The sequence below is a fragment of the Geotrypetes seraphini genome, chromosome 5, assembly GCF_902459505.1.
Source record: "Geotrypetes seraphini chromosome 5, aGeoSer1.1, whole genome shotgun sequence".
Lineage (NCBI taxonomy): Eukaryota > Metazoa > Chordata > Amphibia > Gymnophiona > Dermophiidae > Geotrypetes > Geotrypetes seraphini.
The window spans coordinates 108402648-108422516 of NC_047088.1; the positions used below are offsets into that span (position 1 = coordinate 108402648).

General features: G+C 45.4%; 1 protein-coding gene across 1 annotated transcript in view; it reads right to left on the reverse strand.

The window, feature by feature from the left end:
- The window catches only part of ITGAL (integrin subunit alpha L), a 164139-nt gene that overhangs the window by 27623 nt on the left and 116647 nt on the right, over nucleotides 1-19869 (reverse strand). The window contains exons 23-24 of the mRNA XM_033946954.1: nucleotides 14124-14210; nucleotides 10886-10961 (exon numbers count right to left, since the gene is read on the reverse strand). Of these exons, the coding sequence (XP_033802845.1) occupies nucleotides 10886-10961; nucleotides 14124-14210 (163 nt within the window). The remainder of the gene's footprint in view (nucleotides 1-10885; nucleotides 10962-14123; nucleotides 14211-19869) is intronic.

Here is a 19869-nt window from a genome sequence, read left to right on the forward strand (position 1 = left end):
TCTGATTTTTCCCTCTCTCCTTAAAGAATGACATGGGGATGGTTTCCCGCAGTTATCAGTGGGGATGGTGACAAATTCTGTCACCATGTCATTCACTAACAGAACTTTGCCCCTTCACTCCAGTTGAAACTGGTTAAGGATTACATAAGAATCAGGGATGCATCATGAATGTGACTTCTGGGGTGATAAAGCAGAAGTCAGGTATGGACTACAACAGAGATTCACTGGAAAACCTACACACCCTAGAGTAGTATTTGTCAACTTAGTCCTGGAGTATCCCCTTGTCAGTCAGGATTTCAGGATATCCACAGTGAATATGCACAACCTTGATTTGCATATTCTGCCTCCATTATATGCACATTTTTTTCATGCATATTCATTGTGGATATCCTGAAAACCTGACTGGGAAGGGGGTAATCCAGGACCGAGTTAAGAAACACTGCCCTAGAGCTGTGGTCGGCAAACCGTGGCTCGCCTGTTCCCCAATGGTGGTGGCTTGGGGGAGGGCAGGGAGAAAGAAAGAAAAGGGGGGGGGGCAGGGAGACAGAAAGACAGGGAGACAGACAGAAAGGGGGCATGGAGAAAGACAGACAGAAAGAAAGAAAGTGGGCATGGAGAGAGAAAGAAAGAAAGAAGGAGGGAGAAAGAAAGAAAAAGTAGGGGGAGGGAATGAGGTCTGTAGGAGAGGAAGCATACAGGAGGCTGAAAGAGGGGAAGAAATATTGGATGCACAATCAGAAGAATAAAGTGCAACCAGAGACTCATGAAATTACCAGACAACAAAGGTAGGAAAAATGATTTTATTTTCAATTTAGTGATCAAAATGTGTCTGTTTTGAGAATTTATATCTGCTGTCTCTATTTTGCACTATGGCCCCCTTTTACTAAACTGCAATATCAGTTTTTAGCACAGGGAGCCTATGAGCATCGAGATCAGCACAGGGCGTTCAACGCAGCTCCCTGCGCTACAAACCGCTATTGTGGTTTAGTAAAAAGGGAGGGGGTATATTTGTCTATTTTTGTATAGTTGTTACTGAGGTGACATTGCATAAAGTCATCTGCCTTGACCTCTTTGAAAACCCGCAGAATATAAATGATAATTAACATTTTCTCTGCGTAAAGTGTGCTTTGTGTTTTTAAAAATTTTATTGTTGGTAGATCATTTTCACTTGGTCATTTTAAAAGTAGCTCGCAAGCCCAAAAAGTGTTCGCGCCCCTGAGCTAGAGAATTACACGTCACCGGAAACAGGAACTTGCATCAGAGGAGAAGTTTTGGCAGCCACACGTGACTTGATGAAAACCGGTTTGGGTAGCAGGAAGACAAAAAAAAAAAAAATCGCCACAAAGCTAAGGGGGAGGGAGGGGAGCTGCTTAAAGACATCTAGTAATCCTTGCAGGCTTGACTGTGCAGGGAATTATTTTTGTAAAATCATGTTTTGTTATGTGACTGGCATTATTTTGACTTTAATTTCTATGAATGAATAGAATGAAAATGATATAAAATTGCTTGCTTGATTTTATGTGCGTGCACTGAAGGAAAGTGGAGAGAGTGGACTGAGAACGCTGAAGGGAAATGGGGAAGAGAAGTGGAGAATGGGGAGAAGGCGCTGAAGGGACATGGGCAAGAGAAGTGGAGAGAAGATGCTGAAGGGAAATGGGGAAGAGAGTGGGGAGAAGATGCTGATTTATAAATTGACAATTGTACAGAATATTGTTTCTTTTTATACTTTAATAAGTTCTGCATAAAACTATTCGAGGCTTGTGTGGATGGGATCAGATGGTTTGCAGGGACGGGATGGGGACAATCTTTTTTCCCGTGTCATTCTCTAGGCTCTGCCACAAATCACTTTCGACTACATGTGAGTGAGCAGGGTGTCATTAAATACGTGATTTGTCATATTTATATTTTAATATACGTCTGGTAACCCTATGCAAAGGCATTTTTAACATGTATAACCAGGACTTAATTTGTGGGGGAAAGGCCTAGAAGAATGAAGTTTCACCACTTATTTTCAGATACCATCCCCTCCCTTCCCTTCCAAGCAGCCTGTAGGGAAGAGGAGGGGAAGCAGTTGACCTGATACCGCAGAAAATAATCACTACTCCCTAATTCATCCCCTCTTCTGTTGCTCCTGGCCCACCCAAGCCTCTCCTATCTCTACAGTTCATCTGCACATAAAGCTTGTTTTAAATTAGATGGCCAATTCTTTCATGGACTGAAACTGGGCTCTCATAAATCCTGAGGACATGAGGAAGGAGGAGGTAGGGGGAAGGAGGCATGAAGAATGATCCACTTGAAAGCTGAAACAAGGGAAGGCTGCAGTTCATTCATCATTTGGGTTCCAAGTACTTCCTGTTCTATCACAAACTGCCTTGCTGTGAATATGAAAGGCAGTATATTAAATTTAATAAACCATCTATATATATATAAAATCGGATGTATGTATGTATGTGCCGCGATCACGCAAAAATGGCTTGACCAATTTGAACGAAACTTGGTATGCAGATCCCTCACTACCCGGGATGATATGTTCTGGGGTCTCGCGGCCCACCTGCACACGTTGGCGGAGCTACAAACAGATAATCGTATTTCACCCATTCATGTCAATGGAAAAAATGTAAAGAGCTGCCAACGCAAAAACGGCTTGCCCGATTTGAACGAAACTTGGTATGCCGATCCCTCACTACCTGGGGTGATATGTTCTGGGGGTCTCGCAGCCCACCTGCACACGTGGGCGGAGCTACAAACAGAACATCAGATTTCACCCATTCATGTCAATGGAAAAAATGTAAAACGCTGCCATTCTCACAGTAATTCAAAAATGGCTTGACCGATTTGAATGAAACTTGGTATGCAGATCCCTCACTACCTGGGGTGATATGTTCTGGGGGTCTCACGGCCCACCTGCACACATGGGCGGAGCTACAAACAGAACATCAGATTTCACCCATTCATGTCAATGGAAAAAATGTAAACAGCTGCCATTCTCACAGTAAATCTAAAACGGCTTGACCGATTTGAACGAAACTTGGTATGCAGATCCCTCACTACCTGGGGTGATATGTTCTGGGGGTCTCTCGGCCCACAACTCTATGTTGCTTGTTCAAGGGTGGGTTCACCCAACAATTTATATGTTCTTGCTCCTGGAGGTGAAACTAAAAATGTTGTTTATAATCACGTTTTGCGTTAGTTGTATTGTATTCATTTTGTCAAATATTTCACATTATAATTTGAATATTGTACTTTTTATTAAGCTGTAAAAAAATAATTTCATTCACCACTATAAAGTATCTTTATTTGAATCCATTTACAGTGTTATTGCTATAATTAAATACCCGTGCAACGCCGGGTCATCAGCTAGTAAACTATATTTTAGGAAAAGGCATTATTTCAATCATAGGAATGAAAACAGGGTAAGCCACAGGTGCCATAGTACCCCTAAAATTTTCCTTCCCTCCTAACTCCTGCCCTCTTGCTCAAGGTGTTTTGGTTTCTAACTCCTTCCAGGGGCGGTGCCTGAGGACCCAGAGCAGCACCACAGGGCTCAGCAGCACTCTTCCCCCGCTCCGTGAACCAGAATTCCCCTTAAATGGTGTCATCCAGGAGGTCCTCGCCAGCAGTTTAGAGATGCTGCTGGCGGCCTGCTAGAGCCTCTTTTCTGACTTGAACCACTCTTTGATATAACTTCTGGTTTACCTGGGGGGTAGGGGGTGGTTAGTATCGGAAGAGAGGCTTCAAGCAGGACACCAGCAGCATCTCTGAATTGCTGGTGCTGTCGGGGACTCCTGGAAGACACCATTAAAGTAGACTGGGGACAGAGGGTAGAGGCAGAGAAAGAAGGAAAGCTGATGGCCGAGGGGCTGGGGGTAGGAGGAAAAAGAAAGAAGTTATGCATCTGGGAGGGAAGAGAATGAAATGATGGACTGGTGGTAGAAATAAGGAAAGAAGAGTGAGAAATGATGGACACAAGGGAGGGGAAGAAGGGAAAAAATAGAAATGGTGTTCCTAGGGGAGGGAAGAGAAAGAAATGGTGGACTTGGAAGGGGGTGGAGAGGAGAGAGAGAATAAATGAGAAATCATGAACCCAAGGGTAGAAAGGAAGGTGGAAATCATAGAGGAGAAAGGAAATTATAGAGGAGGAGGAAAGAAAAAAGAAGTTATGGACTTGAAGGTGGGGGGGCAGGGAAGAAGAGATGTTGGATCACAGGGGAAGGAAGAAAAAGAAAGAAAGAAATGATGGATCTAGAAGGGGGTGGAGAGGTGGGAGGGAAGAAAGAAAGAAAGAAAGAAAAGATAGACCCAAAGATGAAGGGGAGAGAAGAAAAGATGTTGAATCACAGGGAAGATGATGGATGCAGGAATACAGGAGAGGGATGAAGAGCTGTTGTACTATGGGAGTAAGGAGAAGGGAAGAGATGTTGGACCTCAGAGGCAGGCAGTGGGTGAAGGAAGAGATGCTGCACCACAGGTATAAGGAGGGAAAGATGAAAAAGTAAGAGAAATGGTACAGAGAGATGCTGGGGGGTAGAGGGAAGAACACACAAAAAACAAGAAAAAACTGCAGACAGAACAAACAAGATGCAGGCTATGTTTATTATATCTATTATTAAATGTGGTTAATGTTACCACCTCTTAACAAACCAAGGGACCCGACACGGTCCGTGTTTTGGTTAACACGCTTTCATCAGGAGTCCAAGGTTGATAAGGTTTCAAATTAAACTGCAAATAAAAATAAACAAAAGCCTGTGTAAATCAAGGGTAATTGCTGACCAACGGGCTTTTGTTTATTTTTATTTGTGGTTTAATTTGAAACCTTATCAAACTTGGACCCCTGATGAAGCAAAGGAACTGCTGATGAGAATTTTTTATCAGAATGTAGATACACCTCTGTTAGATCGAGGGAAGTCAGGAATTTCCCTGGCTGGACTATAAGAACCACAGACTTTAGGGTCTCCATATAAAAGGAAGGAACCCAAAGCACCTGGTTCACCCCCTTGAGACCCAGAATGGGACAAAAAGACCCCTCTTTCTTGGGAACCACAAAGTAAATGGAATATCTCCCAGTGTGGATCTTGTGAGGTGGTACCGGAATCACTGTCCTGAGATCCAGCAACCTCTGAAGAGTCTGATGAAACACCCATTTTTTCCATGCAGACTGACAAGAAGAGGTGAGAAAAAGATTTGGCAAGGGTCGGTCGAACTTGAGAGCATACCTGTTGTGGATCACCTCCAGGACCCACTGACCTGCTGTAATCCTGGTCTACCCCTGCTAAAAGTCTCTTAACCTGGTTCCTACTGGAACCAGGGGAAGGACCTGAATACCATCATTGTACTGGATGAGAAGAGGAGGCTGGAAAAGTTGTGGCCCTCAAAGTAGGTGCCCCAAAAGGATTGCATCCACTGGAAAAAGTGACCTCAGTAGGAAGAAGAGGTAGAAGACACCCTACCAGGGTGATAATGGCAAAACTCCTGAAGTTGTCCCCAGCTCAAACCTCCTCTATCAGACTGGGTAGGCCTGCCTTCCAGCAATCAAGGGCCCTTGGAGTACTCTAAACTCTGAACCAGCTTAAACTGTGAGGGGGCCCGCTGAAGGAGGGCAAAGAGAGAGCTCCTTTTTTTTCTCAAACAGCGATTATCGGCAACGGGCCCCCCCCGGCACTCATGATTGGCAATGGGGCCCCCCCCCCGATGACACTGAAGATCGACAACGGCTCCCTCGCGATGACGCTCATGATTGGCAATGGGCTCCCACCAGCATCAACAGCACTTCAAATCAGCAACGCGATATTCAGCCCAAAACTCCCTCTGACACAACTTCCTGTTTCTGCCCAGGCAGTTCGAGTCGTAGGGAAGCTTTGGACTGGAGCATCGCATTGCTGATTTGAAATGCTGTTGATGCTGGTGGGGGCCTGTTGCCGATCTTGAGCGTCATCGTGGGGGGGGGGGCCGTTGCCAATCATCAGTGTCATCGCGGGGGGGACGGACGACCTGTTGCCGATCTTGTTGCCAAAATCGGAAAGTAAGGTGAGATGAAGGGAGAGAGGTGGGTCTGTTGTGGATGGAGAGAAGGGGGCAGATGATGGAAGTGGGGAGAAGGGGGAGAGAGAAGAGGGCAGATGATGGAAGTGGGGAGAAGAGAGAGCAAATGCTGAATGGAAGTGGAGAAAGAGAACACATACTGGATGGAAGGAGGGATAAAGAAAAAGGACATATGCTGGATGGGGAAGAAGATAGAGTTAGTGAGATAGTGGAGGGGTGAAGGCATGCTGTGGGTAGACACAGTGGAAAGAGGGAAACTGAGGACTGCATAATAAGAAAGAATTTAATTCAGACAGAGGCAGAAAATAAAGAAGGAAGACCAGAGAAGAAAAGGAAAGGGAAGAGAGGAGAGAGAGAGATGCCAGAGAACGGGGAAGAAGACAGAGATATCAGATCTGAGTGGAGCGGAGGAAATGAGAAGAGAGAGATGCTAAAAACCACAGGGGGGAGGGAAAGAGAGATAAAAGGAAAGAGATGCCAGACCTTGAGGGAACAGAGGGAAGATGATGGATGCCAGACCAAAGGGGAGGGGGGGTGGGGGGGTCAAGAAGAGAGATGACAGGGAGACACAGACAGTTTCTGGAAGGGGCAGATAGTGGATGGAAGAAAGAGAATGACAAGAAGATGAGGAAAGCAGAAACCACATGACAAAGGTAGGGAAAAAAAATCTATTTTTTTGCTTTAGGATAATGTAGTATTGTAGATGTGTTGATTAATGTATAGAAATAGAAAATGGAAATACAGTGATTATTTTTTTGGACTAATTTTAATACATTTTTACTAACTTTTAGAGACCAAATTCTCCTTCCTCGGGTCAGGACAGGATTCTGTAACAGTAGTATACTTTACTGTCCTAAGGAAAGAGGGTTTGACCTCTGAAAACTAATTAAAAAATGTATTAGTCCAATAAAATGGTATTATCTTATTTTCCATTTTTTGTTTCATTTTTAGTTGTTAATTTGTAAAGTGATTTGTTATTTCTCTTTTTTTCAAATTTACATCTGCTATCTTTATATTTTGTTCAGTATTGGGGGATATGCACCACTGTTTCTTCACCCCCTAAACTGTACAGTTCCTTCGGTTTGTAACACAAGCCAGCATGCTGAATGCTCTGTATTGCTCCGATGATCGTCAGAACAGCGCAGAACATTCAGCCTACCAGCCAGTGCTAAAAACCTCTTCCGTGCTTGTGTAAAAAAAAAAAAAGGGGGGGGGGGAGGATAAGTTTGTGATTACTTATTCCATACTGTGTGAGAGTGGTGCTGTGTGTATGAAAAACATGGTTTTCTGTTAGCATTGACCAGCCTTGTTTGGCAAAATGCATCGGGGCATGGTTCCTGGTTTGAATCTCCTTATTGTCTGCTGATCTTCTTTTGTTCCACATTGGATTCTTTGGTTTACTGCTTGCCTTGTTGTTTTGTTACAAATTAACATACATGTGGAACACACCAGAGGAAATACAGATTTGGTTGTTTATACATACATATGGGTTAAAGTTGGACGACATAGAGTGAGGCAGTTGAAAGGAGTTGCAAATTTGGTTATTAATATAGACTTATGCATTTGAAGACTTTTATATACATATGGAAAGGTTCAGAGTTAAAGTCCTGGGCAAGTAGGTGGGAAGGGAAGGAAGGGGGGTTTTGTTCAGAGATGTTTGGGGCTTGCATAGAACTAAAACTGTGCACTGGTATGGTAATCTTTTTGATATGAATTTTATAATAAAAGAAAAAAAAGAAATACAAGTGAAAATAAAAAAGTAAAGAAAACAGGTAAATAAATGGGGCGGAGCAGGGGGAGGAGCAGGGTGGGGTGTGGGCAGGGCAGGGCAGGGCTAGGGAGCTCAGTATACTTGTGTGCCTAGGGGCCCTCAATGAATTAATCCTGCCCTGCCCAAGGCTGTAGACTTAGCCTAAGCCCATAACAAATCATACATGTTGTCTGACAGATAAGTAGATCCCAACCCAATCTTCGCTAGCCCCTGATTCACAAGTGACCAATCATCGGACTCCATATCCAACACATGCTCAACCTAGCGGAAGCAGGCTCTGGCTACTAAAATGCCACAAATTGTCGCTTGAACCACCAAGGCTGCCACATCAAAACTCTGCTTAAGAAGAGATTTCATCTGCCAGTACTGGGGGGTCCCTCAGAGCCAAACTCCCCTCCACTGGCATAGTGTGCTGTTTAGCGATGGCCAAAACCATTGCATCTACCACCAGTGGTTGCAAGGAGTCCCTATCTGCATCAGGGATAGGATACAAACGGATCATAGAATGAACCAGACGAAAAGGTGCATCTGGGCCCTTTGCATAGGAAAAGAATGCGAGGCCATCTGAATCCCCATGAGAAGGAGGTCAACCACCTGAGGGGCCTCCTGAGAGTATTCCTCAAACCACACAACAGAGAAAACCTGAAGAATGAACTCCTGCAGCTCTTCTCAATGCAAATTAAGCACTACCGAAGCGTCCTCAATTGTTGGCAGCTCCAAACCCCAGCTGCCTGCAACATTTCCCTCCCCCCCTCCCTTGATGATCCTGCAGGTCACCGGATAGACCCAGGTCCTCATTGGGGGAAATATCGTCCACCAAAAAAGTTTCATCCTCCCAAAAGAAACACAGGCAGAGGAGAAGGGGCAATGGAACTACAGGACCTGAGGGAACCCACCTCTGAGCACCCAAGACCACTGGAGACTATGTAGAGATGCCAGCTGAGTGCATGCAAGCACAAACTCTGGGGAGAACACCATGGCTGGTAAAGAGTTTTACTCTACCGCTAAGGGAAAGGCCTTTAAGACCTGTTCCTGTCTCTCCAATTTAGGCGGGAGCTCAGCAGAAGACTGAGCCAAGATGGCAGTTTCTCGCCAAAGAAGAAAAACTCCCACTGAAAAAAGTTCTTCCAAGGTCACTAATAAAGAAGAGGCCTGAGAACACAAAGCTGCAGTAAGGGAATCCCCAGAGAGCCCCAATGTGATGGCAGGGAAATCCCCAGTGCCTATGGCAGTAAGGGAACCCCAGGCATCCCTACTGCTGGCCGGCACGTCTTTCGGGGAATCCCCTGTACACATGGTGGCAAGGGAACCCTGGGCATCCCCACCGCCAGCAGACTCTCCCTTCACCGATACTGGGGAAACCGCTATGCCGGCTGGTGCAACAGCACATGAAGTCGATCTGGCAGAGGATTCCCCCTTGCATGGCTACAAACAAAAAATACAGATGCCAGCATCAGTGAGGTCTTGGCGGGAGCAGGCAGAATACTTTTTCAGCCAAGAAGTGCTCATTGCAAAAACTGCCACATGGTTGGCCCCAAAGAAAAAACACCTGCTAGGAAGGAAGGCAGAAATTAAAAACCTCCCTTTAGACTGGCACTTTTTTTTAAAAAACTTAATTTAAAAGAGCAGACCCCCCACAAGCTCTCAAAGCTCTAGTTAATGCCCAAAGGCAGAGGTGTACAGCTGAGGCACCACTAAACAAAAAGAAGGGAAGGTGGGGGAATGGGGGGAGGGACACGGTCCCCCTAAGTACCCCTGGCTCTCCTGCTGATGCCACTTCCAGGTGCCACACATAGAAAGCAACATCAGAGGGAGAGCTGATAGGGTCACGAGGAGCACATTATTGACTGCCACAAGCAACAACTTCAACTAGAGGTAAGGGGGATGGGAAGGGGGGCGCATGGCAGGTGGGATTGTGGAAGCAGCGGGGGGCAGAGACGAGGGTGGTGAGGAGTGCCACTGCCCTGGGCACCTCTACCCTGGGTGCCTCTCACCCTTGCAACACCACTGTGGTCACACCCTCAACATCGCCAGCGTAATTTTAGGTGCTAACCAGGCATTTTCAGCAGTGATACCTGGTTAAATTCTGCTGAAAATGCCTGGTTAGCCACCGAGATGCAAGTTAACAGTTGGCGGCCATTCCCAGTTGAATACTGGTCTTACAACTTACAGAATAGTATAAGGTATATGCACCCTTGCCACATGTACCCACAGTAAAGCCAAGTCTATGGCTATTGTAATTGCAGGCGCCTCAATGGAAGATGCACTGACATCAGCTTTAAAAAAATGGTTTGGATAATTTCCTGAAAGAGAAGGCCATAGGCCATTATTAAGATAGACCTGGGGAAATCCACTGCTTATTCCTAGGATAAGCAGCATAAAATCTGTTTTACTACGTGGGATCAAGCTAGGTACTTGGAACCTGGGTTGACCACTGTTAGAAACAGGACCTTGATGGACCTTCGGCCTGTCCCAGTATGGCAATTCTTATGTTCTTAATCTGGGTGCCCAGGTACCATTTTAGAATAGGATCTCACCACATGGCATTCGGGTACCTAAAAGGAGGTGCCCAGTTATAGAATTGTCCCCATAGGTATAAATTTGTTTATTGGCATTTGAGCACTACTGGGGCTAGTTCTGGGTGCCTATTTTAGGCACCTCTGTTGCCTTTATACAAAAGGCTTAAAACTGTCATCTTTTTGGATTTCTCATGTTATAAAATTATCCCCTCACAAGCATGTGTGGTCTCAAGTCAGGTTATAAAAGTTTACTTCTATTAAGACTTGTGGGATGAAAAGAGTAGGCTACATACAGTAAGAGTAAAGCACACTGGCAGCGGAAAGGCTGATAATTCCTGGAACATGGCCAAAATGTTTTATCTTTTGCTAGGTTCATCTGTACTCTCCTTAAAAGCTAGTATCTCTCTCTCTTTTTTTTTTATTACGAGAAAGAGAAAAAATGATGTGCTATCAGGTGAACATAGACCTGAATGGCTAGTTGTGGTGTCTTCTTCCCTGAGCCATTTAATCACTCAGACAGAGAGAGAAAGAAATAGAGACACAGAGAGAACCTCACCTCATAGGAATGTTTAACCAATTTAAATTCTTGCTCCTTGGTACTGAAGTTAACATACTGAGTGGAGTCTTCAAGCCTATAGTGAGTGATAAAAACAATTTGTCAAGAGATAAAGAGATAGAAATATAATGTTACAATTACTCCATTCATGGCTGCTAATTTTTTAAGACCACATACTAACACACAGACAAATAGAGGTACATTGAAGTAGGGTCCCTAGTTTCCAATGATTCCATAGTTACACCTGCTAAAAATTCTAACCCTTGCTATGGTATCTAGTAATGACCATGACATTATGGGAATTGGTCCATGAGCTTAAAAGGTGAAAGATAAAGAAAGAGTGAACTAGGGTCCAGATGCACTACAGCCAGCGATTGTCGCTAAAGCTGTTTTAACAGCTTTAGTGACGATTTCATTTGACAACCCGATGCAGAAAAAGGCTCATCACCCGGTTTTCTGCACGATTGCTCATTCCCCAATCCGACCATGCAAATAAGCTGATTAATATTAAAATGCCATGTAAACTAGTAGAGCAATTGATGCTCTAATATGGCTTCCAGTCGCTTACTTGTCTAACCTTTTTTTTTTTTTTTAAATGGGCACAGATGCTGTGCATGCTACAAATACACAATATCTGCCCCATTAGAAAAAAAAAAAAAAAGTCGTCCCCCCGATGATGGCCTTCCCTGATGAATCAGCACCGGGAACTGACCTCCCCCATGCCAGCAAAAACAGGAATGCCCACTTCCTCCTGCCATACTGACCCCCAAACCCCCATGTGAGAAAAAATGGCATAAGGGATGCCTACTCCCTCCTGCCACCGAAGGCCCACTCCCACACCAGCCCCCCAAACATTCCCTACCTTCCCCCCCTTTTCACATGCCACCAGAGATCCCCTGAAATCTGGGGGGGGGGGCCTCTGAATTACCCCATACCTTTTCAGAGAATTTGGAGCAAGAGGGAAGCTCAGTTCATCCTGCTCATAGGCCCGCCAGTCCAAAATGGCTGACCTTTCCCTCCCCAGTGCATCATGTGATATATAGGGAGGGACCTAAGGCCCTGATTGGCTCAGACGTCTAAGGCCCCTTCCTTTGGGCCCTTAGGCATCTGAGACAATCAGGACCTTAGGTCTCTCCCTCTGTATCCTGGGATGCAAAGGGGAGGAGTCGAGGGCCCTGATTAGCTCAGGCAAGCCAAGCAATGTTAGTGCAGTGAAGCCAAGCGATATTGGCTAGTTTGCATGGGGTTTTAGCTAATTTGCATGGCCGGATCAGAAAATGGACAATCGCGGGGGAAAAACACGTGGTGAGCCATTTTGTACAGTGGGTTAGCAAATGCGATCGTCGCTATAGCAGTCAAAACAGGTTAGCAAAGATCATTGGCTTTAGTGCATCTGGGCCTGAGACCAGAAGGGGGTTGATAAATGTTATGGTTTGAGGAAATTACTTGGAATTAAGTTGTACAATAGGCAATAAAAAGTGGTTTAATTCTAACTGCTGAATTGTAAGAAGTATTTGAACAAGCAAATAAAGCATGTGACCAGCACACCAGTGTTATGCTTATTCATGGTAGAGTAATTTAGTAGTGTTCCTCTCTCAGAGACCAATGCAGAAAGCCTTGTAGTAGAACTGCAGCTCTACTGTGAAATTACCTCTCCTAACTTATCACAGCATTCTATATGAAATAAGCAGCAAATTACAGCTGTGCTAAAATTGTGGCACAAGCTGACAGCTTATTGAAAAATGTCACTCTTAGTATCAGTGACTGAGCCATAATTGGTTCAGTTACTGACCAGAAGGATGACATTAAAAAAATACAAATGTTATTACTGGTCAGCATCGGCTCGATCCCCTTCTCCTCCTTTCTAATTTGGCCCCATTCCCCTTTTCCCAACTTGATCAGCCCCCCACCTGACTTTAGAATTGCCCTAGTGTCTAGGGAATCCCCCACCCTCCCCCAATTAAAAAAACCCTAATTCCCTGGTATTACCCCAAATTTCCTGGTATTACCTTCTACCTCCTCCCCCCACTGCCTGATCTGCCTTCAGTATCTAAAAAAAAAAAAAAATTCCCTAGTGTCTAGTGGAAACCTTCCTCTCCACCTGACCCTTGCTTAGGCTCACCCAAGATTCCTTACCTCATAGTGAGGCAGAAATGATGCCCTCTTTCTCCTGTCTCTGGTGCCATCATTCTCAAAATGGTGGTGCTTCTGCGATGCACTGGGAAGGGCATCCCCTTTATGGCATCCTGGCCCCACTCTGTGCACTCCAGAATGCACTGCATTGGGCATAATTTCACCATTTATGCCATGCCAAGATAAACCCAGGCTCAGCACCAACCCTGCATTGCTCACCGATGTATACTCGCGTTGCAGTATCTGTGTAGCAGAGCTTGCTGTAGCTTTTTGCTTTGGCCCCTCATAGAACTAACTTTTAAGGACATACATACACACAGATATAAATATATATACTTCTCCCTCCGTATTCATGGTGGATGCATTCCAGATATAGGCGTGAATATGGAAAAACTGCGAATAACTTTTCAATATGTTATTTGCGGTTTTCTGTAAAAGTCAGCGTTTTTACCATTAAAACCGCAAATGCAGTAGTGTACTACGGGGATTTAAAAGAGCTCCTGAGCAGGGGGAAAGTACACACTGTTGAGTGCATGGCGGGCTGGCACCAACGATCGCCTCCCCCCTTCCTTACCTTTGACACGATTAGCGGCTCCCCGTGCTCCAGGCCCCCTTTCAACGTGAAGCTCTGCTCTCCATTCTCTCCTCCAGGCTGGCAGTGGGAGCCCCCAATCCATGCTCTACATTACAGTAATCTGCGGCCGGCTCCATTCACTGTCCGCTCTGATTTTACACACAGGACAAAGAAGAGTTGCGACTGACAAGACACCGCAGCAATGGGCGGCCCGCGCCTGCCGAAATCCAGCCAATCATCTTGCAGTATACAGAGGGGGGGAGGTGTCCTCTGAGGGTAATTGTTTCACTCTATCCTTCTTGCTCCCCCCCACACACACACTCCCTTCCGAAAAAATAACAAACAAAACATGAAATTCTCAGCGCAAGGAAGAAAGAAGGCAGAGCATGGAAGCAGTGGTTTTCAGAGTGATGTAATTTTTGGGGGCGGTGCCAGCTGATGAAAAATCGTGAATAAGTGAAACCGTGTATACGGAAACCGCGAATACAGAGGGAGAAGTATATTCTTTTGTAGGATATAAGAAATCATTACTCTTTAGCAATGATGTTGATGGGGTACAGGATAGGAATCTCCCAATTTGCTGTGTTGTCCTTCAATGTCTCTTTTTTCTCATTGTCACTGATAGAGAATCAGACATAAAAAATATATAAATCCATATATACAAAATAAGAAAGTAAAATTCACAAATCAGGGGGTAAAAGGAGTAGGCATTTCATCTTAATATAATATACAGTGTACTTCATGTCTCAAAGGGATAAAGGAAGTCCACATTTTTATTCTTAATATACAGTACCTGCACATTTACACAATGTAACTCAAGAACTCATGCAACTGGAATAACAAGGGAATAGGCTAATGGTCTCCAACCTTTTTCATGTAAAGAGCCACGTTGTGAATACAAGAAAGCTCTGAGAGCCACCCAAAAATTTCAAGCTTATACATACTCCTAATTTTGAAAACTGCCTTAACCTGCATGTTCAGACAGGGTATTAAACATTAGAAATCAATACTAATATTGATTCAAGGATATATTTTTAAAACTCACTTTATTTTGGATTGTCAACAGTAGCATATTCCATAAATTAGGAATTGAAGAAAAGTAAGAAAAGGAAGTATAAAAGAGGCCAGGTCCAAAACAACTGAAATAATAAAATTGTCATAAAATAGATGTATCTTGATTTGTCAATTTGAAAATTATAAATAAAAAAAAATAAATAAAAAAATAAATTGTCATAAAACAAGGATATAAACATTTATTTTTTAAAATTTAAAGAAAGTAATGTCATCTTTGAAATGTGCATGTCTTGTGTTTTGTTCTGTACTGAATGAAGTGTATTTCTGTTTTTCTGGGATTTCACTGCTCACAATCTGGTTTCTTTTTCATTTGTTTTCTTTTTCATTTGTAAAAATATACATTATGCTTCAAGTTAATAATCTTTATTTTTGCTAAGAGATGGCCTACATGTTCTATAGGGAGTTTTTGCCAGTTCTATAATAATTACTTGTAATAAAACATTCAGGTGTCTAGGAGGCATGGCAACAAATAATAAATCTCAGAGAAAAACTTTTTGCTTTCCAAGTCACTTATACGCAATGACCACACTGAAAGCAATTGTCTTTATTATGTGGTTATCCCTACAGGAAACACATTTGCATCTGAGTACAGGGAAGGCACAGCTTAGTTACATGCATGCTTAGGTAAATATTCCTAAATGAACACAATAACACTGAAACATGTACACGAATTATAATACTGTAATGTAGATTATCCCAGAACAAGCAGGCAGCATATTCTTGACTGATGGGTGACGGCACCGACGGAGCCCCGGTACGGACAATTTTAGAGTGATTGCACTCTAAGAACTTTGAAAGTTCTAGTAGGCCGCACTGCGCACGCGCAAGTGCCTTCCCGCCCGACAGAGGCGCGCGGTCCCCAGTTTCTTAGTTTCCGCGGAGCTAAGAAGACGCGTGTTCCAACTGCTGTTGGAAAATTTTTTCAAATTTTTCTCGCCTTCCCGCTCGCGCGTTATTTTCTTGTCGTGATTTATTCACCTTATCGTTTCTTTCTTTTATTTAAAAAAAAAAAAAAAAGAGTCCATTTTTTTCTCGACTTTTTTCCGGTCAGCCCCGGCGGGGCCTGTTGGCATCATCGAAGCCTCGGGCTTCGATTTTGCTACGGCCATTTTTCCCTTCATGCCCCCTTCACCGGGTTTTAAGAAGTGTCAGCGGTGTGCATGTCCTATTTCCCTTTCCGACCCGCACAAGTGGTGCCTTCAGTGTCTGGGTCCGGACCATAGGGCAGAAACGTGCACCCGCTGCAGTTCTCTCCAAAAGAGAACTCTAAAGAATCGCCAAATTCAACAGCGAATTCTTTTCAGTGCCGCCATGGAAGTTCCTCCGGCATCGACACCGTCATCTTCCTCCAAATCGGCACCGGTGACTTCGACACCGCAAGATCCATCCTCGGTGTCGCACCCTGTAGGTAAGCCGGCTAAGAAGCCATCCCCTACTGTCCTTAGCCCGCCAGTCGAACAAGCAGTGAGCCAAGTCCTGCAGACTGCGCGCCGGCCTCGCAAACGCTTCGCTCCTATTGAAGTCACTGCCTCTTCATCGGCATCGACTTCGCCGGAGCGTCGAGCTGCACCGCAGGTACCGAGCAAGAAAAAAGCGGTACCGGTGCCATCGGGACCGTCTCTGGATGAGAGAATAGCATCCATCCTTCAGGTCCAGCTCAAGGAGCAGTTACAACACTTGCTCCCGGCTCTGCTGACTCCGAGCCTTCCAGTGTCGGTACCTACTGAGTATTCGGTGCCGATCGTCGAACAGCCTGTTTTGTCGGCATCGACCTTGTCGGCACCGCAAAGATCTGTTTCTATGCCTGTTCTCTCGGCGGAACCGAAGTCTCTTCGACGTACTGCTTACTCCACTTCGGAGCCGGTGCCGTTCTCTGACACCCGTACTGCTGTACAGTCACCCGATACGGTGTCCATGAGGTCTGGTAAATCGGTATGCAAAACCAAGCATACCGAACCTTCTACCCCACTTTCTCAGGGCCGTCTGTCATCGGTACGGGACCCTGATTTGTGGGATGATTCTGATAACCCCCTCGGTACCGAGGCAGATTATTCCTCGGAGGAGGATGTTACATCGGTGCAGGATCCTGCTAGTAAGCCAGAGCACTCGTCCTTCATCAAGTTTCTTATGGAGATGTTGGACACCCTTTCCATCCCTCTAGAGTCTGACTCTAAAAAATCCAAAGCCTTTCTTGATGCTTTGGATTTTGACCAGCCTCCGAAAGAATTTTTAAAGTTACCCCTCCATGACATCTTGAGGGAAACATTTTACAAAAATTTAGAAACTCCTCTCACCGTTCCAGGAGCCCCCAGGAAGCTGGAATCGCTTTACAAGGTGATTCCTATTCCAGGGTTTGACAAACCCCAGCTGCCCCATGAATCTCTGCTGGTGGAGTCCACCCTCAAAAAATCGGCAGGCTCTAGTGTATATGCTTCTGTCCCTCCTGGCAGAGAGGGCAAGGCCATGGATAAATTTGGTAAAAGACTTTACCAAAATGCAATGCTGGCCAACTGTTCAGGTAATTATGCGTTTCACTTCTCTTTTTACCTGAAACATTTGATTCAGCAAGTCTCTTCTTTTCAAAAGTATCTTCCTGACCGTAAGCTTCCTGCATTCCAACAATGCACTTCCAGTCTCCTGCAACTCAGGAAGCTTATGGTCCGGTCCATCTATGATACTTTTGAACTCACATCCCGAGCCACGGCTATGTCTGTAGCGATGAGACGTTTGGCATGGCTCAGAGTCTCCGACCTTGATGTGAACCACCAGGACCGCCTTGCCAATGCTCCCTGCCTGGGTGATGAGCTCTTTGGAGAATCTATGGATACCACCACTCAAAAGCTCTCTGCTCATGAGACGAGGTGGGATACTTTGCTGAAAAATAAAAAGAAGCCTCCTCCTCCTCGTCCATTTAGACAGCAGCCATCATATCAGAGGCGGTTTTCTGCTCGGCCAGTTCAGCCTCAACCTCCATAACCTCGGAGGCAGCGGCAACAGCACCAACAAGCACGTCAGCAACAGCCGCCTACCATAAAGCCTGTCACTCAGACTAAGCCGACTCAGCCCTTTTGACTCCCTTCTCCTGGGCATTGCCAGTCTCCCTCCCTCCTGTCCTCTTCCACAGCCCATAGGAGGTCGATTAACCATTTTTCACTCTCGATGGGAGGTAATCACCACCGACCAGTGTGTGCTCTCGATCATAGCCCATGGCTACTCCCTCAATTTTCAGACTCCCCCGCCGTTAGGCCTGCCAAAAGAGTCTGCTTCCAACAAGTCTCAGTCCCTCCTTCTCGCTCAAGAGGTTCAATCCCTCCTTCTTCTCAATGCCATCGAAGAAGTTCCTCAAGATCAGCGAGGTCAGGGTTTTTACTCCCGGCACTTTCTAGTTCCCAAAAAGACCGGAGACCTCAGACCCATCTTAGATCTCAGAGATCTCAACAAATGTTTGGTCAAGGAGAAGTTCAAAATGCTCTCTCTTGCCACCCTCTACCCTCTTCTCGCTCAGGGCGACTGGCTATGCTCCCTCGATCTCAAAGAGGCTTACATACATATTCCTATCCATCTGACGTCCAGGCAATATCTGCGCTTTCTCATCAACCAACATCACTATCAGTACAAAGTGCTACCCTTCGGCCTGGCCTCCTCTCCCAGGGTATTCACCAAATGTCTGATTGTGGTAGTGGCCTATCTCCACTCTCACAACTTTCAAGTCTTCCCTTATCTGGACGACTGGTTGATCAAAGCTCATTCCCCTCAGGTGGTTCTGCTTGCCACCAATCAGACCATTCACTTCCTTCGACTATTAGGGTTCGAAATCAATCTACCCAAGTCTCACCTCATTCCGACCCAGCGACTTCAATTTATTGGAGCCGTTCTGATGAGGGCGTTTCTTCCATCCGACTGCCTTCACGCCATCCTCCATCTCTGTCAGCAGGTGTTTCAACAGATTACCATTTCTGCGAATCACATGATGGTGCTATTGGGGCACATGGCTTCGACAGTACATGTCACACCCTTCGCACGTCTCCACCTGCGTACTCCTCAATGGACCTTAGCGAACCAATGGTCCCAAGCGACGGATCCTTGTTCACAACACATATCTGTGACCTCGTCTCTTCGACAGTCGCTTCTTTGGTGGTTGACATCTTCAAATCTATCCAGAGGTCTGCTGTTCCATCTACCTCCTCATCAACTAGTCATCACCACAGATTCCTCCCCCTACGCCTGGGGAGCTCACTTGAATGAATTCCAAACTCAGGGATTTTGGACTGCCCAGGAAAAGAAACACCACATCAATTTCCTGGAACTCCGAGCGATGTTCTATGCCCTCAAGGCGTTTCAACATCTTCTCTTTCCTCAAGTACTACTCATTTGCACAGACAATCAAGTTGCAATGTACTACATCAACAAACAGGGAGGAACGGGCTCTCGCCTGTTGTGTCAGGAAGCCCAACGGATTTGGTCTTGGGCGACAGCTCGTCACTTATTCCTGAAGGCTGTCTACATTCAAGGGAAACAGAATTCCTTAGCGGACAATCTCAGCAGAATTCTCCAACCTCACGAATGGACTCTCGATCCCTCGACTCTTCACTCCATTTTCGCTCAATGGGGCACTCCTCAAGTGGACCTTTTTGCAGCTCCCCACAATCATCAGCTGCCCCTGTTTTGCTCCAGACTCTACTCTCCTCACCGTCTGGCGCCCGATGCATTTCTCCTGGATTGGACCAGTCTCTTCCTATATGCTTTTCCCCCTCTACCGCTCATGCTGCGAACATTGTTCAAGCTCAAGAGGGAACAAGCCACCATGATTCTCATCGCTCCACGGTGGCCCAGGCAACATTGGTTCTCCCTTCTACTTCAACTCAGTTCCAGGGAACCCATACCTCTTCCACTGTTTCCTTCTCTGCTTTCTCAGCATCAGCAGACCCTACTGCATCCCAACCTACAGTCTCTGCACCTGACAGCTTGGTATCTCTCGGGCTGACTTCGGCTCACTCACTTCTTTCTCAGCCTGTCCGCTCTATCATTGATGCTTCCAGGAAACCGGCCACGCTCCAATGTTATCAACAGAAGTGGTCTCGGTTTTCTTCCTGGTGCCTCTTACATCACTATGATCCCATGTCTCTAGCAGTGGGACTTGTGTTGGACTATCTTCTTTCCTTGTCTGACTCTGGTCTTAAATCTACTTATATCAGAGTTCACC